Raw genomic sequence first — 24,140 nt, 5'->3', positions numbered from 1 at the left:
AAGGAAGCCGAGGAGTGGGGAGAAGTTTCAGAAGACAGCACAGCTCTGAGAAGTTGTCTACGAGGCTGACAGGTTGTTCTCCAGAGTGGTCTATCAGAGGCCCATGTCTCTCAGGGACGGACCTGCCTTAGTGCCCTTGCTGCGCTCTGTCATTTTGGCTGAGAACAGCTTGTAAAAATCATGGCCTTGGTATGATTTGGGCACAGCCTTTTTGTCACCTGGCCAAGAGAACAGAGATTTTAAAGATAAAAGCCTGTAAAACTGGTCTCAAGAATAGAGATTCAGGTCAGAATGTAAAGGTAGGAGCTACACTCAGTGCAGAAGGCTGAGCACAGTGAGATAGTATATGCTGTCCCCACATATAGACACGATCTGAATCACAAGGCCCCAAGGTTCTGAATATAATTTGGAGTCAGAAAAGAAGGATGGCAGTTATTACCAAAATTAATGGAAGGAACCCAGAGAGAGGACCAATGTGAAGATATGCCGAGATCTTTGCACCAAAATAATCCCCTAAGCTTTTTTTTTTTCTTTTCACTTATGTAAAGTTCTAACTTCCCAAAATATTATAAAATCAATCTGGAAGTTATGAGGAAGACAATGGACAGTTTGCCTTGGATGATTTGGATGTTCATACGCCCGATGACAGTGATATGAAGAGGCATCGTCATAACTGGGGGCTGGAATTCCTTCCAAGACTGGAGTCGATCTGCTCCGAGGGAAAAGGAGCCGTAGGTAGTGGGTGGCAAGACAGACAGGAGCAGCCAAGGCCACATGGTGTCCTGTAAAATTGGTGCTTACCCCATCTGCCCACCCCAGTCCCCGTGATCTTCCGTATGGATCGCATGGCTGGCCACTGCTATGGGTTGACCCTAGGACATTCCGATACTCAACCAGTTTTGACAAGAATAGTTACCAGGTTTATACGGTCCAGTTTTGGTTTAGTTGCTTATTCTCACATTTTATTTTATTTTTCTAGTATTTTATTTGAATACGGTTGGCACACAACGTTACATTTGTTTCAGGTGTGCATCGTAGTGATTCAACAACTCCACAGGGTACGCTATGCTCACTACAAGTGTAACTACCACTTGTTACCATAAATGCTATTACACTGTCACTGACTATATTCCCTCTGCTGTGCCTTTTATTCCCTTCATTTATTCATTCCACAGCTGGAAGCCTGTATCTCCTGCTCTCCTTTACCTGTTTTGCTCATCCCCGCACACCCCTTCCCTCTGGCAACCATCAGTTTGTTCTCTGTATTTCTAGGTCTGATTCTGCTTTTTATCTCTTTATTCATTTGTTTTGTTTTCTTGATTACCCACGGGAAAAAAAAATCATATGGTATTTATCTTTCTCAGTCTGACCTACTTCACTTAGCATAATACCCTCTCGGTCCATCCGTGTTGTCTCAAGTGGCAAGATCTCATCCTTTTTTATGGCGGAATAATCTTCCATTATATACATATATAGCGCATCTTTATCTGTTCATCTGTTGATGGACACTTGGGCTGCTTCCATATCTTGGCTCTTGTAAGTAATACTGCAATAAAAATAGGGGAGCATATATCTTTTCAAATTAGTATTTTCATTTTCTTTGAATAAATACCCAGTAGTGGAATTACTGGATTATATGGTAGTTCTATTTGTAACTTTTCGAGGACCCTCCATGCTGTTTTCCGCAGCAGCTGCACCAGCTGGCATCCCCACCAGCGGGGCACGAGGGCTCCCTTTTCTCCACATCCTCCCAACACTTGTTGTTTCTTGTGTTGTTGATTTTAAGCCATTCTGACAGGTGCGAGGTGATACCTCATTGTGGTTTTGAGTTGCATTTCCCTGATGATTAGTGATGTTGAGCATCTTTTCCTGTATCTGTTGGCCATCTGGATGTCTTCTTTAGGGAAATGTCTTTTCAGGTCCTCTGCCCATTTTTTAATTGGATTGCTTGTTTGATTTTTTTTTTTTTTTTTTTGGTGTTGTATTGTATAAGTTCTTTATATATTTTGGATATTAACCCCTTATTGGATATATCATTTGCAAATATCTCCTCCCATTCTTTGGGTTGCCTTGTCCTTTTGCTGATGGTTTTCTTCACTGTGCAAAAGCTTTTTATTTTGGGGTAGTGTCAATAACTTGTTTTTGCTTTTGTTTCCCTTGTCTGAGGAGACATATCTAGGAGAACGTTTCTGCGGCCAATGTCAGCGAATTACTGTTTCTGTTTTCTTCGAGAAGTTTCATGGTTTCAGGTCTCATCTTTAGATCTTTAATCCATTTTGAGGTTTTTGTTGTTGTTGTTATGGTGTGAGAAAGTGGTCCAGTTTCATTCTTTTGCATGTGGCTGTCCAGTTTTCCCAGCATCTTTTCCTCGTTGTATAGTCTCGTCTCTTTTGTCATAAATCGACCATATAAACCTGGGTTTATTTCTGGGTTTCTGTTCTGTCCCGTTGACCTCTGTATCTGCTTTAGTTCTAGTAGCGCACTGTTTTCGATTGCTGCAACTTTGAAGTATATCTTGAAAACTAGGACTGTGATCCCTCCAGCTTTATGCTTCTTTCTCAATTGCTTTGGCTCTTCAGGGCCTTCTGTGGTTCCATACAAATTCTAGAATTATTTGTCCTAGTTCTGTGAAAATTGTTGGTATTTTGATAGGGATTGCGTTAAATCTCTAGATTGCTTTGGGTAGTACGGGCATTTTAACAATATTTGTTCTTCCAGTCCATGAGCGTGGGATGTCTTTCCATTCATTTGTGTCATTTTCCGTTTCTTTATCAATATTTTATAGTTTTCAGATTACCAGGTCCTTCGCCTCCTTGGTTAAGTTTATTCCTAGATATTTTATTCTTTTTTGGTGCAATTGTAAATGGCATTGTAAAAGGAGATGTATCACTTTGGACTCTGCTCCCTAATACAGATTCAATTTATAATGACCAGTTCTACACTATGGAACAATACTGTACAGTTAACTAAGGAGTGACCTTGAGTACAGATATGTACACAGCAAAGTAGAGGTAGAACACCAGCCCACCTCCTGTGTGCATTAGCAAACTAGCTGCAATGTCCTGTTCCTAGGCGTTTGGTTAACAGTTACAGCAAAGGTAGTTACGGCTATGTCCCTGACCCGGTTCTGGGGTCAAGTTTTTGGTGCCCTGGATAATTATAATCACACAGATCCTTCTGTGTGTTCTATGCTGATGTTTTCTTCACATCGAACCACACTAGACGGGTCATGTCTTTCAGAGCTGATCTCCCAAATGCAAAAAACAACAGTCTTTAGGTTCGGCATTCCTGCTGCCTCTGGGATTTTGCTTTTTGTGCATTTGAAACCAATTATTGGTGGGTGCATGCATTTCCTACACTTGTAGCTGGGATGAGTTGAAAATACATTGAATGTAGAAAGAGAATCTAAAGAGGACTTTAGGGATTCAGACAGTGTACTTAATCCACTGATAGAAAAATTAATAGGGGCAAATGTAAATTCCAAAATATCAGTGACTTACTTTGGGATATTAGTGCTCTTCCTTCCCCAGTTAATAAAATCAAAGGCTGCATTAATAGAAGTACAGTTTCTAAACCGAGAGAGGCATAAGTCCGAGGGTCATGTAAATTAATTTGGGAGCCTTGGTGCATTTAAATATAGAGAATCTCATCAGGACCGTGAAAACAGTGAGGGGCCTAAAACCATTTTATGGAGGAAGAGGCAATGGGCCAAGGGTGTTTGGCTCAGAGAAGAGAAGGCTCAACCAAGGCAGAATGGCTCTGAGCATTTGAAGTATTACCATGTAGAACTTATTCCTGTAGCTTATTAATTTTTTTTTCCTTGTGACTTAGACTTGTTCTCAGTGGGATCCAATGGTTAGAGAAAACCAGGGGTTTGAAGTTGTAGGGAAACAGATTTAGCTTTGTGTAAGTAAGCCATTTCACGTATTCAGAACAGTCTGCCTTGGGAGGTGGTGAACGAGGTAAGCAAGTTAAGGAAACTTTTGTGCCCAGTTTACTCATCTAAAATAATAGTGCCTACTCCATAAATATATGAATATGAATTTGCAGCTTTGTAATTATAAGTTGTAATTCCCACTATTATTATTTTCCTATTATTTTGTACATACTTGGATTGCTTGATTTTTACAATCTCTCTCCATATTATCATAGTGTGATTCTCCAAGTTCTTTATACCAAAATAATTGCATGCTCAAGTCACAACTGTAGGCTGCCATACAATTGCTCTAGAATTCTTGAAAAGCTCAGGATCAGATTTCTCATGAGATTTAACTTCAAGTATAAATTATTTTCAGTGCAAAAGTAGAAATCGATGTAGGCAGAGAACAGCCTCCTAACAAATTCCTCTCCTGTCTCCTAAACATTCTGAGCAGGTTGGCACTTGAAGGGCCTGGGGGTAGGGGATATAAAATTATATAACTTTATTGAAGTGCTTCATGAAAATATATTTTAGCAAAGATGGTACGTTTTGGAATCAGCAGCATGTGAGCTGGTAATTTGATTTTCAAAATTTTATGTTTTACCACAGTTTTTATCACAAAGAACCTTTAAAAATATATTGTGGATAATAAATTTAGTTATCTTAATGTATATATATTTGCCCTTAAATGTCACAGTCAGACATGTTATAAAATCACAGTAGCTAATTAAATTGATAATTTTAAAGAGCTCAAACTTTTATCATGAGACTGTACTATACTGGTCAAAATGAATCGTCTTACTTGAATGACCCACAAAGATCTCTCAGCGAGCAGTAGACATTATGATGATCTTTGCAATGATCATATTCAGTAAGAATTGGCTACACTTTTGTTGTCAAGACTTATCTAACTTAAACCCAGACAAATAACCTACTTTCTTGCCTATTCTCTTTTTATTAACTATTTCTTATAAAGTGAATGAATGTACAAGTACATAGAGTCTTTAAAAACATAATGATAGCAGCAAAGAAGCCAAAGCAGAAAAGCTCATCCAATACCAAACTGGACTTGGAAACTACCACAGCCAACATACTTCTAGTTCCTTCACATCTAGTGGAAAAGAACCGATTAACTGAGGAACAGAGAGAATGGTTTAATACAGAAACGGTCTTCAAAATGAGGTCCTGTGTCTAACACCCTGCTGTGGGGACTGAGAATGGCGCATGTGTTCTCACTGAATATAATGGGTTCCGTACGCGCCTCCATCATTTGCCAGGTCACCTCCCACTTCTCTCCACGAATTGTTTCCAACCCTCACTTTTCAGCGTAGTAAGTCCAGTGCCTTCCACGAGATCCACTCAAATCCTGTTAATGTAGGTGGCTTGGGGCCATCTAAGGTAGAGACAAAGCAACACGAAAGGGTGAGCCTCTGTGAGCGCTTCTGACTCGTGCAGGAAGGCTTGGGAGATGGAGGGTGTCAGTCTCTCTGCATCCACTGTCTCTCCCTCACTCTTCCTTCTTTTCTCTTCTTTCTGCTCTTTTGCACAATGATTAAAATAAAACCCCTGCGGGCGCCTGGGTGGCTCAGATGGTTAAGCGTCTGCCTTCGGCTCAGGTCATGATCCCAGGGTCCTGGGATCGAGTCCCGCATCGGGCCCCCTGCTCCTTAGGAGTCTGCTTCTCCCTCTGCCTCTCTCTCTCTCTCTCTGTCTCTCATGAATAAATAAATAAAATCTTAAAAAAAAAATAAAAAAATAAAACCCCTGCTATTTCATTTTCCAAGGGAGTCACAAAAGAACGTGAACACCAGAAAGTGAAGATTATGGGAGTTGCCCTAGAGTATGCCCACCGCCTATTCTGCTCTGTCATTTTCATGATTAGAACCTGGTAATAAATACTTACGTTCATTTCTGTTACGCACATGCACGCACACTTACGCACGTTGACCTCTGTTGATCATCTGAATGCCACGTTCTGAAAGAGATTAATTAATTCAAAATGTATTTTGTAAATTTCAACTTTCTGTTTAACATAAGGTTTTAAAAATTTGTTTTGTAATAAATGGCCTTAACCACGAAATAGTTGTCAACGACTTTGCAGAAGTCAGTGAATTAAATACAGTTCAGAGCACTTAAACTCTTTTTATAAAGTGTTTACAGTGTCAACCTTGAAGGAAAGTTCTCATGCCTATATATACCACCCCAAAAGGGCAAAATCATGCTCTCCACTACATAAATTTTTTCTTATCTTAGTAGTGTATGTAATTTGAAAAATTAAAATTAGGCAACTCAGCTCATCACAAAGGATTTACGAATATGCTTTTTTATCCATGCTCTGAGTTATATTCTTATTTCACAAATATATTTTAGGTAAAGAATTCTTTCAGGGTTGATTCTCATTCACCTTTTTACTTTTTTGTATCTTTATTATAAAACCGAAGGAAAAAGATAGGCCTATTGAAAGTCACAACAAGAAGATTCTGTTTGTGTTAGCTAGATTAAACAAAAACTCCTTTGGGAGAAAAAAAGAAAAATTGAAAAAAATATTTTGAAGGATAGGCAAGTTAGACGAGACCAGAATATTACACATGGATGCCCAGTATCACCTTAACATGAAAGATATCGAACCAATTAGATCTGTATAATAGAAGATAGTCGAGTTTTGTGCTATTATTTTTTTCTGCATATGTTCTATAAACTCTATTCTGCATAATCACACTGATTTCTTAATTAAACTGCTTGAACTGATTGCTCTGATAATCAGGAGTGATTGTAATCAGTGCAATTAAGATAATTACATTAGCACAAAATACTGGATTTTGCACACACACACACTCACATATATACTCATGCTCATGCAATCATGCTGTACAATACCATGTATGTTTGGGCTTTTGTGCATGAGAGGCTTTATTTCCAGAGTGTTCCTTCATTTTTGCCTATGGCCGCCGGTCTTTGGACTTGTTGATGGGATGTCCAAATCTTCAACTTCCCCGTGGTGTTCTCGGGGGTAGTTCTAAGCCTAGCTCAACTGCTGTACCATTTTACACCCCCTCTATCTCTGTATCTCATTGCTTCCCTGATGATGTCTGAGTCATTTAATTCTGTGGGGATGTCACTCGTCTGTTCTCTTTCAACTCCCTCTTTCATCCCTTAATCTTCTGGCTAGCTGCCTATCTTCCCTGTCAGCTCTACTCTGGACGTGGCTTCTAGTGCATTAAAGACTTCAAAGGGGCTCAGTCTTTTTGATCCAATGAAAATAAAAATCTATCTTTTTTTTTAGTTTGGGGCTTCAGTGTTTTTTATTACACATAAAGGAACCCTAGAGAAATGTTTATTATAAATCCTTTTTTCCTCATCTTGGGTATGTGATAATAATCTAAATTTTCTTTGATGATTAGAAAATACAAGATTCTAGTCTAGTACAAAAATGAAACGTCAAAACTTCAGCAGCTCAAGTCTGAATGCGGCAGACAAAAATTTGACACCATGATGAGCAATATGTGGGCAAGGCCAAAAGTCTGAACATTGTTTAAATAATTGTCATAACATGGTGTTAGAACTGACTATATGACAAAGAACTTACAATCTAAGGAAAATGAGATAGGACATTTAACAGATGGGCTGGATAATGGGTTAATTTGGAATCAATAGATCAATGTGTAGCATTATTTTTTGGATCACTTGAGGTAGGGAAGGGGGAACAAGACTTTTGCAAAACATGCATTTCCTCCAGCTGTGGGTTTAGTGTGTGGTGTCATGTGAGGCATGGCCCCAGCAGGAAGAGCATGGAAGCCACAGGGAATTTCATTTCATGCCATGGGCATAACCAAGTGGCTGCTGGATTCATAAGCCAAGGATCAAAGCCCTGGTCTCTGCTCTACTCTAATATTAGACTAAACATTTTTCTGTGTCCTCAGTCCCCATTCTCTCACTTGTAAATGACTCTTACCATAATTGTAGGTTTTTTATTAATTTTAACATGCCAAGGTATTAACAAATTATTGTTTATATATAAGCTTTTCAATTTGCTTTTTTACGTCTCCAAATTAGAGTCAAGCTCTAATGTTGACAACGTCTGGACTTGAAAAACGTTGGCATAATTTTGTTTCCTACGTGTCTTCGGGTAACTGCTGAGCAGTGTAGGTGTTTATGTCACCCAAATGACTGTGAGGAAGTGTTTGACTGTACTTCGTTTATTCCTTTCAGAAAGGGCCCATTTTGTATGTAGTCTGCCAATTTTTGCCTATAAGGTTATGGTTTGAATAACAGAAGGAAACCCAGAAAACAAGCAGGGTCTGGTTGGGTGGTACAGAGAAGGAAAGGGAGAGAGAGAGAGAGAGAGAGAGAGAGAGAGAGAGAGAGAGAGGGAGAGGGGAAGAAAGAGAGAGAGGGAGAGATCATTTGGGTTTTGCTGTTTGTTTTTTATAAGGATTATTTCATCTTGAGTCCAAAGTGATGAAGGATGTACTTATTCAATAATTCCTGTCATTTACTTCATCATTCCAATTTCTAGCTAAACTGAAGTTTTGTTGTTGTTTTGGGGAGTCTTTGGTTGAAGACAGATCCCTTTTGTGGTCCACCCTAATAGTTGGTTTTATATTTGATGAATATAAATAGGCTGGGAAAAGAGCCAAGACTAGCACCACTGTCACATATGTGAACTTTCAGCAAAGCATGGCACTAGACCTTGGTTGAGAGGTGTCCCTTTCAGGGCAAAAGTAGATTTATCTTTAGTGTCTCTCAGTTGATTGAAAGGTACCACCTCCAGTGACAACATTTTGAAGTATCCCTGAAGCTTAACTCATTTTATCTGACTTTTTTGACCTTCTCTGCGCATTTAATAATGACTTTTTAAAATGATTTATTTGTTTGTTTGTTTATTTCTTTATTTATTTGAGAGAGAGTGGGAGGAGGGACAGAGGGAGAATGACAAGCAGACACCCCCACTGAGTGCGAAGCCCCACTCTGGCCTGGATCCCATGACCTGAGATCATGACCGGAGCCAAAATCAAGAGTCAGATGCTTAACGGACTGAGCCACCCAGGCGCCCCGACATTTAATAATAAATTTTTAAACAAAGAACGTCATGAATCAAATGTAAATGTTCAATATAGGATTAAGCTAAGTCAGCTGTGGACACCAGGAAAAGTCTCCTCTCTAGAGCCTGCTCTTTAAGGAGTGATTTCCATCATGCATGCCTCATATTTCCTTGATTTTTCATGAAACAGAAATGTTGTCGGCGCCTCTGAGACTAACCGAGGTACTTGTTATTCATCAATGTAACTTAGTCGGTGTGCATAATATCGGATTTCTAAAACTGTTTAAGACACAAACGGAAAATTGGTTAATCAAAAATAACGTATTCCACATGCAGGGATATTAAATACTAATTTTGCACGGGCCGGGCAGTTCTTCCGTTCGAAGACCTAACACCGATAGATACATTTATCTGACGGCTTTTGTGGTCCTGAGCACCCTGGGAAGGGGCAGGCTCACTCAGTTTTGTTGAATGCTGAAGCCCCTGGCAAGTCCTGAAATTGGAATTGATAATTTCCTAAGGGGCAGCATTAATCTCTCTTCCTTAATGTGTCACACGGTATATATTTTTCTACATGAGCTTCTCTGGGGACAGCAGTTATAAATGCTTAATGGGGCATGTGTCTGAGTATAAAGAAGAAAAACGTAATGATTAATGAGGCTCAAAAAGAAAGTAAGTGGTTGAAGTAGGAACGTGGGAAATAGCAGGGTGGGTCAAAGAACAGCAAAGAGCCTGTGGTTTATTTGAGGCCCCGTTGAAAACCATAAGAACTGGTGTCCATGATGCTGACCGGACTTGCACTAGCTCTATGTGACCAGAAACTATATCTGTGAATCAAAACTATTCTCCCCAGATTTTTATTGGGGCTAAAATTTGCATAAGTTTAGCACATTGGAGAAAAAACGCTCTACATGAATATTATGCAGATAAGAAGGCTTAATTAATATCCCAAATCTGTTCCCTCTCCACCTCAGGATTATTGAAAAACACAAACAGGATTTATATATATAGATTCACTTGACATTAGATTCTCTGTAAATATAGTTTTATAAAACATAATTATGCCAAAATGTGTGTGGGGGGCACCTGGGTGGCTCCGTCGGTTAAGCATCAGACTGTTGGTTTCGGCCCAGGTCATGATCTCAGGGTCGTGAGATAAAGCCCCTCTGTGGGCTCTGCACTCCGCACAGAGTCTGCTTGGGCTTCTCTGCCTCTGCCCCTCACCGCCCCCCAAACACCTGCTCTCACTCGTTCTTTCTCTCTTTCTTTCTCAAATAAATAAATTAATTAAATCTTGAAAAAATGTATGTGGCTTAAGAAGTTTATAATGTTCAAGACATCACAATAGGGGGATCATGGCTTTTTAATTGTAGTAAAATGTGTCTAAAATGAAAATTCCTATTTTAACTATTTTAAAGTATATGGTTCAGTAGCAGTTAACACATTCACAACGTTGTGCATCCATTACCACAATCTAGTTCCAGGACATTTTCTTTTTTCTTTTTTAGAGGTTTTATTTATTTATGAGAGAGGGAGAGAGCACGAGAAGGGGGAAGGGCAGAGGGAGAGGGAGAAGCAGACTCCCCGTTGAGCAGGGAGCCCGATGCGGGGCTCGATCCCACGACCCTGAGATCATGACCTGAGCTGAAGGCAGGCACTTAACTGACTGAACCACCCAGGCGCCCTTAGTTCCAGGACATTTTCATCCCCCAAATTGAAACCAAACCCATTAAGGAGCCCATCTCCATTTGCCCCTCCCCACACCCTGACCGCCACTAATCTGCTCTCTGTCTCCATGGATTGTCTACCCCTGATATTTCAAGTAAGTGAAATCACACAATATGTGCCTGTTGTCTGGTTTCTTTCACTTAACATCATGAGCTCACATGATGCGTGATTAATGTTCATTCATATGGTAGCATGTAGTACTTCATTCCTTTTTTTTATGACCGCATAATATTCCACTGTATAAATATAACACACATGGTTTATCCATCGGTCAGTTGAGGAACATTTGAGTTGTTTTTACCTTTTGGCTATTGTGAATAGCTCTGCTATGAACATCAGAGGTACAAGTACCTTTGAAAACTCTGACAGTTTCTAAGAAATGCAAATTTATGCATACTCTGCAATCCAGCAATCCCCCTTCTAGGTATGTGCCTTATAAAAATTAATGCATGATTTTACAAAAAGACTTGTGTAGGAATGTTGATAACAGCTGTGTTCATAATTGACAAAAACTGGAACCAAATCCCGTGGTAGACATTTTGTTCTTTCATCTATTGTCTATTCTTGGACCAATGCTCAAGAGTTTTAATTGTGATAGCTTTAATGTATCTGATACCTTTCCGTGTAGTACTTGGTTCTATTTTTAACTCACTGAAGAATTAAAGCATTAAAAAAAAAAACTGTTCAGCCTTTCTGGTTGTCTTCAGGGAGTCAGTTGCTCCAAAATGTCTCATCTGTTAGAGCAAACTTTGCTTGTATGAAATTTCACCTTTTTTCCCCCCATTTTTTTTTTAAAGTAGGGCACGGAGCCCAACTCAGGGCTTGAACTCATGACCCTGAGATCAAGACCTGAGGTGAGATCAAGAGTTGGACGCTTAACCAACTAGGTCACCCAGGCGCCCCTGAAATTTCACTTTGAAAATGAGTTAAAAATAATGAATATCTGTGATACAGTTGGAATTCACGAAGTATCCTGCACTCAGGGTTCTGTCAGTGAGTTTATCTGACGAGGAAGTCTGGAGGGGAAATATGAAAGATTAAAAGACCACATCTATACAACCACAAATACATCAATGAGTATCCTCTGATGCTCTCCACCCTGTCTTCTGTGTTTATCTTTAGGTAGTGGTCAAAGACAGAAATACTCAGATAGTTCTCTCCCCTTTCCCTTACTTTTTTTTTTTTTTTTTTGAGATGTAATTTTTTAAAAACTGGCTTGTGATTTTTTTTTTTTATTTAAGTAAAATTAACGTACGTAACAATTCTATACGTTACTCCGTGCTCCTCGAGGTAAGGTTGTCTTAACCTATTTCGCTCATGCCCCCATCCGCCTTTGCCCCACTTAAAAGTGGGTAAATAGTTGTTTTGCCTTTTATTTCAAGTACATCACCTTTTAATAACTTTGAGGAATGTTTATATTATTCTGTTTCTGTTTTTGTTTTTACTGTCCTCAGACAGAAACAGAATTCTGTATTAGTAGTAATGTAGATGGTGTACTGTGTTTTTTTTTAATCATGTTTTGAAAATGCATCATTTTTTTTGAAGCTAAGGCTACTTCTTAAATTTGAAATATAAAAAAACATTTTAAAGTTATGTAAGATAAATTGACAGTGGATTATAGAGAAAGATAAAAAGTGTAGCATGTATTTATATTGTGTGCATTCTGGATTTACAATTCCTACATCGAGGTCTGAAGAAATACGATACAGTTAAATCTGTGTTGTTATAAAACTGTCACTTTGGTTCTGTTCTGGAATATTTGGAGAGTTAATGATTCAGGGCTGGTTTAGGTACACAGGCCACTCCTGATTCCTCCCAGGCGTATGCATCACAATAATATATGTCAGAAATTCTGTAGAACAGGTGAACTTAATAGAAGCCCTTTTTTGAATATCTTTTCAGCTCCCTGGAGGAGGGAGGAAGGAAGCAAATAAGTTACAAGCAACATTGGAAGAGGGAAATGGCAAATAATTTTCCAGAAAGATTCAGGATATCCAGGCACTGACTCAAGAAGAACTACAGACCCTTCTGCTGTGTAATAACTTCTTGTCTGTCTTCTGTCTTCACCTACTGGTGCCCATGAGATTATAAAGTGTACGAAGGCAGAATTTTTTTTTTCCTATTTTTTTCTCTGCTATAGCTCCGACTCCTAAAACAGTGCTCCGCACAGAAAAGGCACTGGATGTTTGTTGCATCAGTCACAGCTGCACAAGGGCGTTGGGTGGGGATCTGAGTTAGCTTGGCAATGGCAGTCTTGGACCCTGGTCTCAACAACTTCCACATTTTAGTCAGATCCAGTTTTGACCCAGTTGAGTAGGGAGGCAGAACTCTTCAACTAATTGCAAAGTAAAACAAACAAACAAACAAACAAACAAAAAACACCTCATTACAAAGTCGTTGAAGAGTTGAAATTAGCCTTCACTGCCTGAAGCTTGGTAGGTCAGTGGGACTAAGGTGGGCCGCGGGGTGCATGATTCGACGGTACACCTAGCTGATTGATACATAATTCTCTTACTAAGTCTGGAACGCTAATGCCGCCTTGACCCCACGGGTCTCCGGTTCTAGGAGAGTGGCTGGTTGCCTCCCTGAATGTCCTGAAGATGCATGTGGACCTGACCCAAATCAGAAGCAACCACTTATTTGTGACTGAGCCGCTCCCCTGAATCCAGATCCCAGGCAGATCCTCACTGTGAGCTTCAAAACCTGTTAGAGCCTCTTCACGTCTTTGCCAGGCTGGGGCGGAAACAAGCTGACCAGCCCTTTGGATACGGATTTCCACTGCTTCCCACCCTTCTCAGTATTAGAATCATCAAGGTGCTTTGATCTTAAAAACATATGGACAGTTGGGCACATTCTTGACTGATTTTAAGAATCTGGTGACAGAACAGGGTATTTATACATTTTTTAAGTTTTAGTAGCTGTTCTAAGCATAATTAGGGTTGAGAATCCTTGCCCCAGACTCAGGCTCTGTCCCCACCTGAGGACACCCCATCCATGCAGACCTTGACTTCCTCTTGAGGATGGTCCCACTAAACCAAGATTCAGCTCAGGCAGGTTTGGCTAAATATGTATTTATTGAGAATAAATTGTGTGTTCAGAGGGATACTCGGGATCCCACTGAGAATAAATTGTGTGGTCAGAGGGATACTGTGATTCATACAGCATTAGGGGTCAAATTCTCAACGGCAAATTAACGGGAACGGATCTGCCATAAATTCTTAACTTCGGCACTCATTCTCTTGCTCTAAGTGAGATGTTGAAGGTAATTTTCTGAGATCATAAAATCCTAGCAGTTTTTCTCAAAATGAATTTAGGTGGCCACCTGGGCCAGAATCTCCCGGAGTATTTGTTTAAAATGCATGGTTTAACCAATTGAGCCACCCTTTAGATCTCTTCCTGGAATGCTTGAATCAGAGTATCTGGAGGTGGGCCTAGGGCTTGATCCTGAAGGGGGAGAAATGGCACCCCAAGGTGAAAAGTCTTTCTTGGGGGAGAAAAGTGTTTAGCTTTATGGTTGGTTTGTTGCCCTTCCTAGGGCCACAGCACCTGGTCAGATGGACGGAGTATCTGTGGTATTACAGTTTTACGGTAGAGGTTGATGGGGAATGAGTGATAATGCAAAATAGGTTGAGAATCACTGAACTAGAAAAATCTATTTTAGGGGCACCTGGGTGACTCAGTCGGTTAAGCCTCTGCCTTCAGCTCAGGTCGTGATCTCAGCGTCCTGGGATGGAGCCCCTGCATCTGGCTCCCTGCTCAGCGGGGAGTCTGCTTCTCCCTCTCCCTCAACCCCTCCCCATGCTCCTGCTCTCTCTCAAGTAAATAAATACAATCTTTAAAAAAAGAAAAAGAAAAATCTACTTAAGAAAAAAAAATCCTCATGTCATTCTTAGACATCCTAAATTTGGGTTCTACTCAGGGCAGGAAATCTGTGTGTTAAGCGGCATTGCTGTGCAGATAGACATTTCTGTGGCCTTAGTAACATAATCTCTGTGTTCCTGCTTTCTGACTCCCTTCTTCATTAACATATTGATAAGATAAACCTTTTAAAGCATTTCTTAGAAGACCATTGATTGTTATGGAAATTTTCACATCTATGTTTTTTGCAAGTCTTTACATTGACATTCCTATTATCCCTTCAGGGAGAAAGGACTCTGCCTCGATTTTTTTGTAGTTACTCATTGTATCTTTTTATTTCAAAATTAAACAAAACTTACAGAAGAGGTGAGCAAATAAAATAAAGCACTTCCATACACCTTTCAGCCAGGTTTACTATCTGCTAATATTTTATCACATATGAGTTATCTTTTCTTTTCTCTAAAAAAATGCCTGTGTGGGGCTTAAAATGGGGCCAAGACTTAGAACCCTTGGTTATGTTGTGTTTCCCTTGTCCTTCCCTCCGTTGATTTTAAGTGTAAAATCTTTGTGAATATCGACCCACAGTCATCATGAGAATCACATGAGCATCATTGATTGTTGTGTAGCCAGATACCCACCCGGGCTCCTAGCATCCCCAAAGCAGTTACGGTCACCAAGTTGCTGTCCGGTTCCTCTCCTCCATGTGTGGTATGTCATCAACACGGATAAATCACGGTGCTGTCTGGAGACTCAGAATGAGTGCTGATTCTCAGCTGGACTCTTGGCTTTGGCTGTTGTTGGCGCTGGTGGGGACATTCAGTGGGGACAGCTGTATAGTCTGTTAAAGCTCCTTAGCAAATTTTCTGATGTGTTTGCCTCCATTTTCTACCCCGATAGCTGAAGATTTAGAGGCTGAATGTTTCTTTTTAAATATCAAATCATGCCCCCCACACAGACTTCTCAGTGGAGCTCTGTGGCAGCTTGATGACGAAGCCACAAATATACAATAAATGCTGAATCAGTTCCAAGCAGCGCTACTCTAAAAGGAAGCCTCAGCCTCATTATTCTGTTTGGGCCCCAGATGGCTGTCTCTCCGGCTGTTCTCCTGCGGATTTTATTGTCACAGAAAGACTTGGAGTGGCTAGGCCATTTGACTTAACTGGCAATTCACGTCTTGTTATTACAAGGTTGCTACGAACCTGTACCTTTTTAGAGAAAGGTACTTTTGGGCAGTTTTACACAAAACGAGTAATCGGAGGGCATTAAAATGGATCTTGATTCCTGTTATGACTTTTTCTTTTCCATTGTGATTTTAAAATTTCTCTACCTCGATGCTCTTCTTGTTAAGAACCCTTGGAATCCTGCCGCCCACACTTTGAGTTCTAGATCCACCAGGTTACCATGTGGCTTGGTGTTGGGGGGGCATCACACAATCTGAGTGTCCTTCTTCGTGAAACAATTATAGGATCTGCATCATGGAGTTAAGAGAATTAAAGTAATTTTTGTACTAATGCACTTACAGCCCAGGTACTTAGAAAAGTGCTCAGTGTGTGTTAGCATTGGAAAAATGTACCTGATGTAGGAAATGTTGGGGTCCAGAGCGGACGGCCAGGAAAGAATTCTTGATCTGTCCTCAGTGCAAACAAGGTGGTTTTATTAAAGCACAGGACCCATGGGCAGAAAGAGCTGTACTGGGGTTGGGAGGGGGTCAGGGAGAGCATAAGTCTCTAAGGAATTTTGGAAGCAAAGGTTTCCAGGACCTTGAGGGGGGCTAGCTATTGTTGGGAAAAGGCCGTTTATTACTGTCTACTAAAACCTTGGTCATGAGGCCCTTCAGATGTATATCGGTGGGCCATATGCTTGGGGGATGACTGCTGACATATAGCTCAGGGAGGGGGGGTAATGGATAAAGGAACTTCCCAAAGGAATTTTTACATGTTAAAGTAGACTCACAGGGTCCTGGGGGTTGGGCTGAGGTTGCCTTTTGCCCTTACCCAAGTGTCAATATCCAGGCGGCCGAGCTCCTAGGGGAAGGTTGCTCTGCCTATTTTAAGGACTTGTCAGTGGGCTGTCAGTAGTAAGGAAATTTAATGTTTCTTTTGCCCTCGCTTCCCCCATCATACCCTCTTCTTTTTCAAAATTCTCTGTTATGAATGGAATTATTATGCAAATGGCATTTTCTTCATTACGTCTTTATATCTAGGTACTTCACAGGGTCCAGTTTTAACCCTTGACAGACATAGAATTTAGCTCCCTCTACAATTTGTGGTGTGTGTTTATGTGAAAAACATTTATTTTGTGAACAGCTAATTTTGTCTTATCCCTGAGTCCCCACCGTGGTATCCAGGGGCGTCCCTGTCAGCGTGCCCTCCGTGGTTCGAACTTAGTGCTGTCTGATAATGTAAACAGCCCTTCTATCTAGGGGAAAAAATTATGCTCAAATTGTCCCCTCCTCTGTTCTCCTTAGGCTGAGGTGTGGCCCAATCGAGAGGGGTAGGACTTACTCCTCTGTCACTGTGGCAAGAAGTTCTGGAATTCTTGGGTGTACTGTCCTTGTCATTCCTGGATGTTCTTGGACACGTTCCCTAAGGACCTCAGGCTGCTCCCCATGGTTCGCTGAGCTTGCCCTTCCAGACCCTGAGAACCAGTTGTTAAAATTTAAGGAATTTGTCAGTTGGCTGTGAAACAGTTAAACAACGCCTATAGTGAAAACTGAAGTATATAAACTTACAATTAAGTAGATTGTAATAAAGAGTAATACACAAGGGGCACCTGGCTGGCTCAGTGGGTGAAGCATCTGCCTTCGGCTCAGGTCATGATCTCGGGGTCCTGGGATGGAGCCCCGCATGGGGCTCCTTGCTCAGCAGGGAGTCTGCGTCTTCCTCTGTCCCTACCCCTCCGCTTGTGCTCACTCTCTCTCTCTCTCAAATAAATAAACAAAATATTTTTTAAAAGAGTAACACTCAAGACTCATCACTTCCTAATTAGTTCACTGCCTTTTTCTCTCATTTCTGCCCTTGAAGTCACCTGCATGTCTTGTGGTGGGAATGCTGTATAATCGTGTGCTATGTCACATCTTTTCCCAGCCCTGGGTTCAGTGACATCACATTGGCAGCTTGAGATAGGAGAATCACACCACGGAAGCCGGCTTGACGTATTGTCTTATTGCTTGTCTCGAATTAAGAAGTTTTGAAGGCCGTGTTCATGCAGGGCTATACTTACAAATGTGTTATGTCAGGACCAAGAATTTGATGCAATGTGATACACTGTCCAAAAACCATTTTCTTACTTCCAAAAGATGTCCGTCAGGTCAGGTCATTGATAAATGAGCAACGTCTGACACACTTCATTGTTTCATTTTAATCTTACTCAGAAGCCAGCAAACTTTCTGTAAAGGGCCAGATAGTAGCTGTGTTAAACTTTGCAGGCTACCTAAAGTCCATGTTGCCCACTCATGTTGGATTTTTTTTGGTTGTTTTTCATTGTTTTGTTTTGTTTTTTTTTCTTACACACCCTTTAAAGATGTAAAAACCATTTTTAGTCCAAAGGCTGTATAAATTCCAGAGCGTGATTTGGCCTGCCGGCCATAGTTTGCTCACCCCTGGCTCTACTCATTAATGTCAGTGAAAATACCGACCAAATGTCAAGGTCATGTGCACTAATTGTAACCACAGACTGGCTGTGGATATAAGAGCTCAACAAAAATCATCAAAAGTATTTTGTGAGAGTCATTTGGCCAGATGGCATTTACAATCGTGAGTACTATACATCTAATTATTTGTAAATTGTGGGCTACACAGCCTTTGTATCAATAAAATGTGTAGTAAACTCATAAATGCATATCTATCTATCCATCCCTCTCTCCATCCGTCTGTCCATCCGTCTGTCCGTCCATCCATCCGTCTAGACATCTCCATCTCCATCCCTGTCCATCCTGGAACATTCACCACCACACCACGGTAGTTCTCCCTGCTCCTGTGATTACCCATCTGTCTTCTGCACCTTACAAACTGGTTTCCCTGGACATGGTGTCAGTGCTCCACAGACCCCTCCCTTTGCCATGTGGCACCCACCCTGTCCCAGCCTGCTTAGTTGGCACTGTACCCTTGACAGCAAATATTTACAAATAACTAAATATATAGTACTCAGGGCTGACTGGCGGGCATTTGTTGCCCACAAACTGGTGTCCGAGTCCTGTAGCCTGATGTGCCATGTCCTCCCTGAGCCAGTCCTCCGAGCCACATGCTGTGCCCCACCCCCCGCACGTTCACCGTTCTTCACTGCCTTCCGCATAGTGCTCCTCATCCCTTTCGTGCTTGATAAATTACACACTCGTCCTCCAAGTGACTGCTGCTAAGTCTGCGTGGTTTATATCCTACACTTACATTCAACATTTAAAAATTGGAAGGTTTTGAGAAAATTTAGAATAAACCTTAAGTTACGTTTTTTTTTTTTTTAAGATTTTATTTATTTGACAGAGAGAGAGAGAGAACAAGTAGGTAGAGTGGCAGGCAGAGGGAGAAGCAGGCTTCCCGCCGAACAGGGAGCCCGACACGGGGCTCGATCCCAGGACCCCGGTATCATGACCCGAGCCAAAGGCAGACGCTTAACTGACGGGGCCACCCAGGCGCACCAAACCTTAAGTTATGGATTCTAGGATATGTTACTATGGGGTTTTGCGACGTAGAGTAATTATACTAGTAGGAATCATTTGGAGATCTGTGCCCAGGGCCAGGAGGCATGATTAACATGCTGCTCTGTTGGCTCATTCACTTCTGTCAGTGCCCCCATGGCGTGAGTTCAACTGAGAGGAAACTGAGGCACAGAGAATTCAGTAGGTCTCCCAGTGGGGCCTCATAGCCAAATCTGTGGATGCCCAAGGCCAGTGTCTCACTGACTTCTATTATGTATAATTCACTACACATGTGCACAGTGGAGTCTACTCAAAAATCTGACAGCAGGGGAGCCTGGGTGGCTCAGTCGGTTGGGTGTCGGGCTCTTTTGTCTCAGCTCAGGTCCTGTTCTCAGGTTTGTGAGATCGAGCCGCGCGTCAGGCTCCTTGCTCAATGCGGGGTCTGCTTGGGACTCCTTGTACCTCTCCCTCTACCCCTCCCCCCTGCTTTCTCTCTCTCTCTCTCTCAAATAAAGAAATCTTTAAAAAAAAATCTGACAGCATTTTATGAATGTTTTTCTAATAAAATCTGCCTCATACTGTATTTGTAGTATAAGTGCTTTGCTATGAAAACTTTAAAGCACTGTGTTGATATTAGTTAATTCAAGATGAATAATTTCATTTGCTAAAAATGTAAATATTTGGGTAAAAGAGTTATTTATCTTCTGAGGAAACCATCGGTAAATGTATTTAATTAACTGTTGTTGGCAATGGACTGTTCAAAATTAAGGGCAAGAAGTATGCGAGGGAGCAGGAAGTGCATCCATTTATTATACGTGTGCATAGAGAGAGCAGGGAACGGGAGGGAGAAAGGGCACCTGCAAACCACACAGCAGGACAGCTCCTAGAAATACCGCGAGGACAAGAAAGGCAAAGGACTTACCTTCCTGGATGTTCTCCTGATGGCTAAGGGCGGAGATGCCCAAGTAAGCAAATGGCCGCCCCACGCCATGTCAGGTTACACTTGATCCTGTAAGAATGCTGTCTTGGAGAAATTTTTTTGTCACAAACTACCAACGTTAGGAGAATCTATGTTATGAAAAGAATTCAATTCTTAATTGGAGAAAGAGCATACTCCAGGGGAAGCCACTTGGAAGGTGAACAGATGTGGACAGACTCCTCCTGAGGACAGCTTTCAGGGAGCTGAAGTGAAGGGGCGCAGATCCAAGGAGCCAAGTGTTGCCGCTGTTGAGAGGGCATAGGGGCGTGTCTGACTTCCCTGGGGAGAGAGATTTGGACGAAAGGCCCTCCAACTTAAGGAAGGGCTGTCTGGAGGGCACACTGGGCTGGGTACGGGTTGTCTCTGCTGTCTCCACGTCACCCCCATTTTGGAGGGGCTGTTCAATCTCCTTCTTCACCCCCACTGTGCACGTCATCCACGAGACGGCCTTCCTGGAGAGGGGACAGTGGGGGTTGCCATGTCTGCCAGGACCCATGGCGCCCCTCGTGACGTGCGGTTAGCTTTGGGGAAGATGGTGACACACTAGATATTGGAACACATAAATGATTTGGGGTACCATAGAATAGAAGGTACATCAGGTAACACTCCAGACTGCAGAGAAACTTCATGGAAAGACAGTATGCTCAGTGAGGTATGCGTTTGAATCCGAGCCATTTAATACCGGTCTGTGGTATAATGGGGGGAAAAAAAGAGTCACTGTTGCTTTAATTATAGTTCTTGTGGAAAATGCATTAATGACTTTTTATTAAGACTGTGATACTGCTATTAACTGTGGAAACGTGCTTTGGGGAATTGATAAGCCTTTCTGTGAGGCTGGTCCTAGAGTCCATTGTAAGAAGCGGAAAATAGAACAATCAGTCTCCTCATGCCTGTGGCATTTCTTGTACTAATGAATTCACCTTTGCTGTTCAGGTGCAAACACAGGTCCCCTTCCACCTGTGCATTTATTCTGATAATTGGCATCTATTTTGACCTTTTTGGCATTATTAACTTAGGTAGAAATGGCTTTGTGTCCTAGTGCATTCTTGGGAACGGTGGACACCCTGCCAAGAGGTCATCGCGGCAAGAGAAGTTTAATGTCCAGAGCACAAACTTTGTTTTAAGCCAATGGGCCCCAGTGAAATTAAAAAATAAAAGTTAAGTGATCCAGTGCCTCCATGAGCCTCGTGAAGTAATTTCTTTTTATTATTTTGCCCTACAAAGGATATACAAACTCGACACGTTGAAGCAATACACTGTAAGAGCGTGTCCCCCTTTCTGAATGATTTGCTCAGCTGTAATAGGAAATGACACTGACAGACGGAGGAATAAGTTTGATGTGCAGACAGACGCCACCAGTCTTTCACACACCAAGTGAGGTCAGAGGGCGGCTAACGAGTCTGCTTTGGCTTTTATGGCTATTTGCATTTTAGGTATTAAGGAACCGCTCAGGTTTTGGTTCACGGTGTGGGTGAAGCACGTGCTGTAACTGCCTACTCTTTTGATTTTTCAGCGCTCCGGCTCCTGAAGGAGGGCGCGGATCCGCACACCGCCGTTTCCTCAGGAGGGTCCCTGCTGCATCTGGTGAGCACCCTCTGACTGGGGCACGGTTGGGGGGGGGGCGACACAGGGAGGAGCATCAGTCGTGGGCTCAAAGTTCAATAGCCAAATGTACATCTTTTTTTAAAGAGTTTATTTATTTATTTGAGAGAGAGAGAGAGAGAGTGCATGAGCAGGGGGGAGTGGGAGAGGGAGAAGCAGGCTCCCCGCTGAGCAGGGAGCCCGATGCGGGACTCGATCCCAGGACCCTGGGATCACGACCTGAGCCGAAGGCAGACGCTTAACCAACTGAGCCACCCAGGCATCCCCCAAATGTACATCTGACAGATGATCATCAAAACATGACACTTTAAAATGATCAGGCTTGGATAACGAGCTGCAGTATTTCCTAATTACTACGTTGTTGTTTATAAGTAATCTTTAACAAATGGAGTTAGAACTTCTGCCCTAAAAAAGATGCTTTTGAAAATGAAGCAAATAATATTGTATCCACTATAGACTATTAGGCAGTCATTCTTTTGCTTCTACACGTTGTCTTTGGCTACAGTGAACTTTCTCTGTGCTCTGCTTGTGACCAGGCGCATATAAATGTGACTAAAGCTCACCAACATTCTTTTGGAGACAAAGCAGTGAATGGCTAAGTGAATCAACAAATAAATAAGGGCACAAACAAAAAAATATTATATTAGGTTCATGTGCCAAAAATTTTTACGGGTTCACTTAAAAAGTCAATAGAAGGATTCAATTTAGTGGTCTTTAGGACTAATTTAATGATTAAGCCTTAATTTTGAAAAATATAAAAATTAACATGACATTAAAAACCTAACTTAGGGTCCTCTACCAAGGTCAGAGATGAGCTGTATTTCTTTGCGGTACATTGAACTCTGTTAAAAAAGGTCATGCATCAAACAGCCCAGAGCTCCGGAACACGCCACCGGTTCTCAGCCTGGATTGCACGTTGGAATCCCCTGGGAGCGGTAAAATGCCGACACCTGCCTCACAACCTTAGCCCGGTCCGTGGAGATTCTGACTTAATTTTTCTGGGATGTAGCGATTGGGAGCTCCCCCAGCTGATTCTGATTTGCAGCCTAGGCTGAGAACCACTGCATACAAGAGAAACCTGTGCCTACCAAAGGCTCACGATATCTGGGGGTACAGACAATCTTGTTATGCACTCAGCAGAATAGAAAAACAACTCAGAATATTGATAGGAGACAGTCTGTAGAAGAAATGTAAACTGTTTCTCTCCAGCATTGATTGAGACAGAAAGAGATTTCTAGATGACTTTTTCCTTCCCTGGAGTGTTTTGGTTCTGAAACCTCTCCATTTGAGACTCAGAGCATTACATGGCTTACATGAAACCTCTAAGGAGCCAAGCCTTGTTAGTTCCTAGATCCCAGGTCCGATGATGATAAGCAGCGCTAGGTAGACTAAGGTCGTGCTGCTCTTGGTCAATATGGTTATCTCTCTACCAGGAGGCCCGGTGATCAGCATGTTCAGAAGGAGACCAGGCCAGGCCCTGCTTTCTTTTCTTGGGAGTGTCTACACCTGCTTCTGTGTCCCCCATCAGAAGGTGATCAGGAGAGAATTCCATCCCATGCCAGTGACTTTTGGTCTTTTCCTCTCATATGTAACTTCATGTACACTTACTCCTTTCATGAAGTTTGAGGAGATGCTTAAGCTCACTGAGGCTCATTTTTCCCATCTGTGAAATGGGGATATTATCTGGGCTATTGTGCTCAGAGAATTTATTGTGATGAATACACATCACAGCATGCATTGTGATGATCAGATAGATGTGAAAATAACTTTTAGGCCATAAAGTGTCTTTGCTATGTTAGATATTGATCAATATGCACGTTATAGTGTATTATTTATGATGCATTTTCATATAAATTAATTTTTTATTCACCATAGCTCTGTGTGCTTGGGAGTATGCCTCTGTGACTTTCCTAGTTAGAAACTGAGAAACAGAAGTATGAAACAATTTGGCCAAGTTCACTTAGTAACAGATAGTACAGAGCTTCCACTCTGGCCTCTGCTGACACAAGGTTCTTGTCACACCTGTTCCCCAGTGGTACCTGCAAGGTGCTCATTTCGGTTTTCAGAGAACACACTGTCATTCTAACTCAGCTACTGGAAGACAGGCCTTTTCTGTAAACAAATCATGTGAATTCATTGTTAATATTGCCAAAAATGTATTATTACTGAGCATGTGTGTGTTTGAGAGGGAGAGAGACACACCCATGACAATATATAAAATGCATTTGCCTGTAATGAGCACAAAGAAGTGCATCCTGTCAGTCAGCAAATCAGTGCTTGCTTTCTGGGCCTCTGACCTACAGCCAGATGCCGCTGTGTCCCTTCACCTGGACCGCTGCCACGCTCTCCTAAAGCATCATCCCTTTCACAGGATAAGCAA

General features: G+C 41.7%; 1 protein-coding gene across 1 annotated transcript in view; it reads left to right on the top strand.

The window, feature by feature from the left end:
* The window catches only part of MYO16 (myosin XVI), a 475,554-nt gene that overhangs the window by 50,910 nt on the left and 400,504 nt on the right, over nt 1-24,140 (top strand). Inside the window, exon 3 of the mRNA XM_027590435.2 lies at nt 21,672-21,742. Within this exon, the coding sequence (XP_027446236.2) occupies nt 21,672-21,742 (71 nt within the window). The remainder of the gene's footprint in view (nt 1-21,671; nt 21,743-24,140) is intronic.

Source organism: Zalophus californianus, chromosome 3 (genome assembly GCF_009762305.2).
Source record: "Zalophus californianus isolate mZalCal1 chromosome 3, mZalCal1.pri.v2, whole genome shotgun sequence".
Taxonomy (NCBI): Eukaryota; Metazoa; Chordata; class Mammalia; order Carnivora; family Otariidae; genus Zalophus; species Zalophus californianus.
The sequence above is the reverse complement of the archived record's forward strand: the minus strand, read 5'-3'. Positions and strand labels throughout refer to the sequence as shown.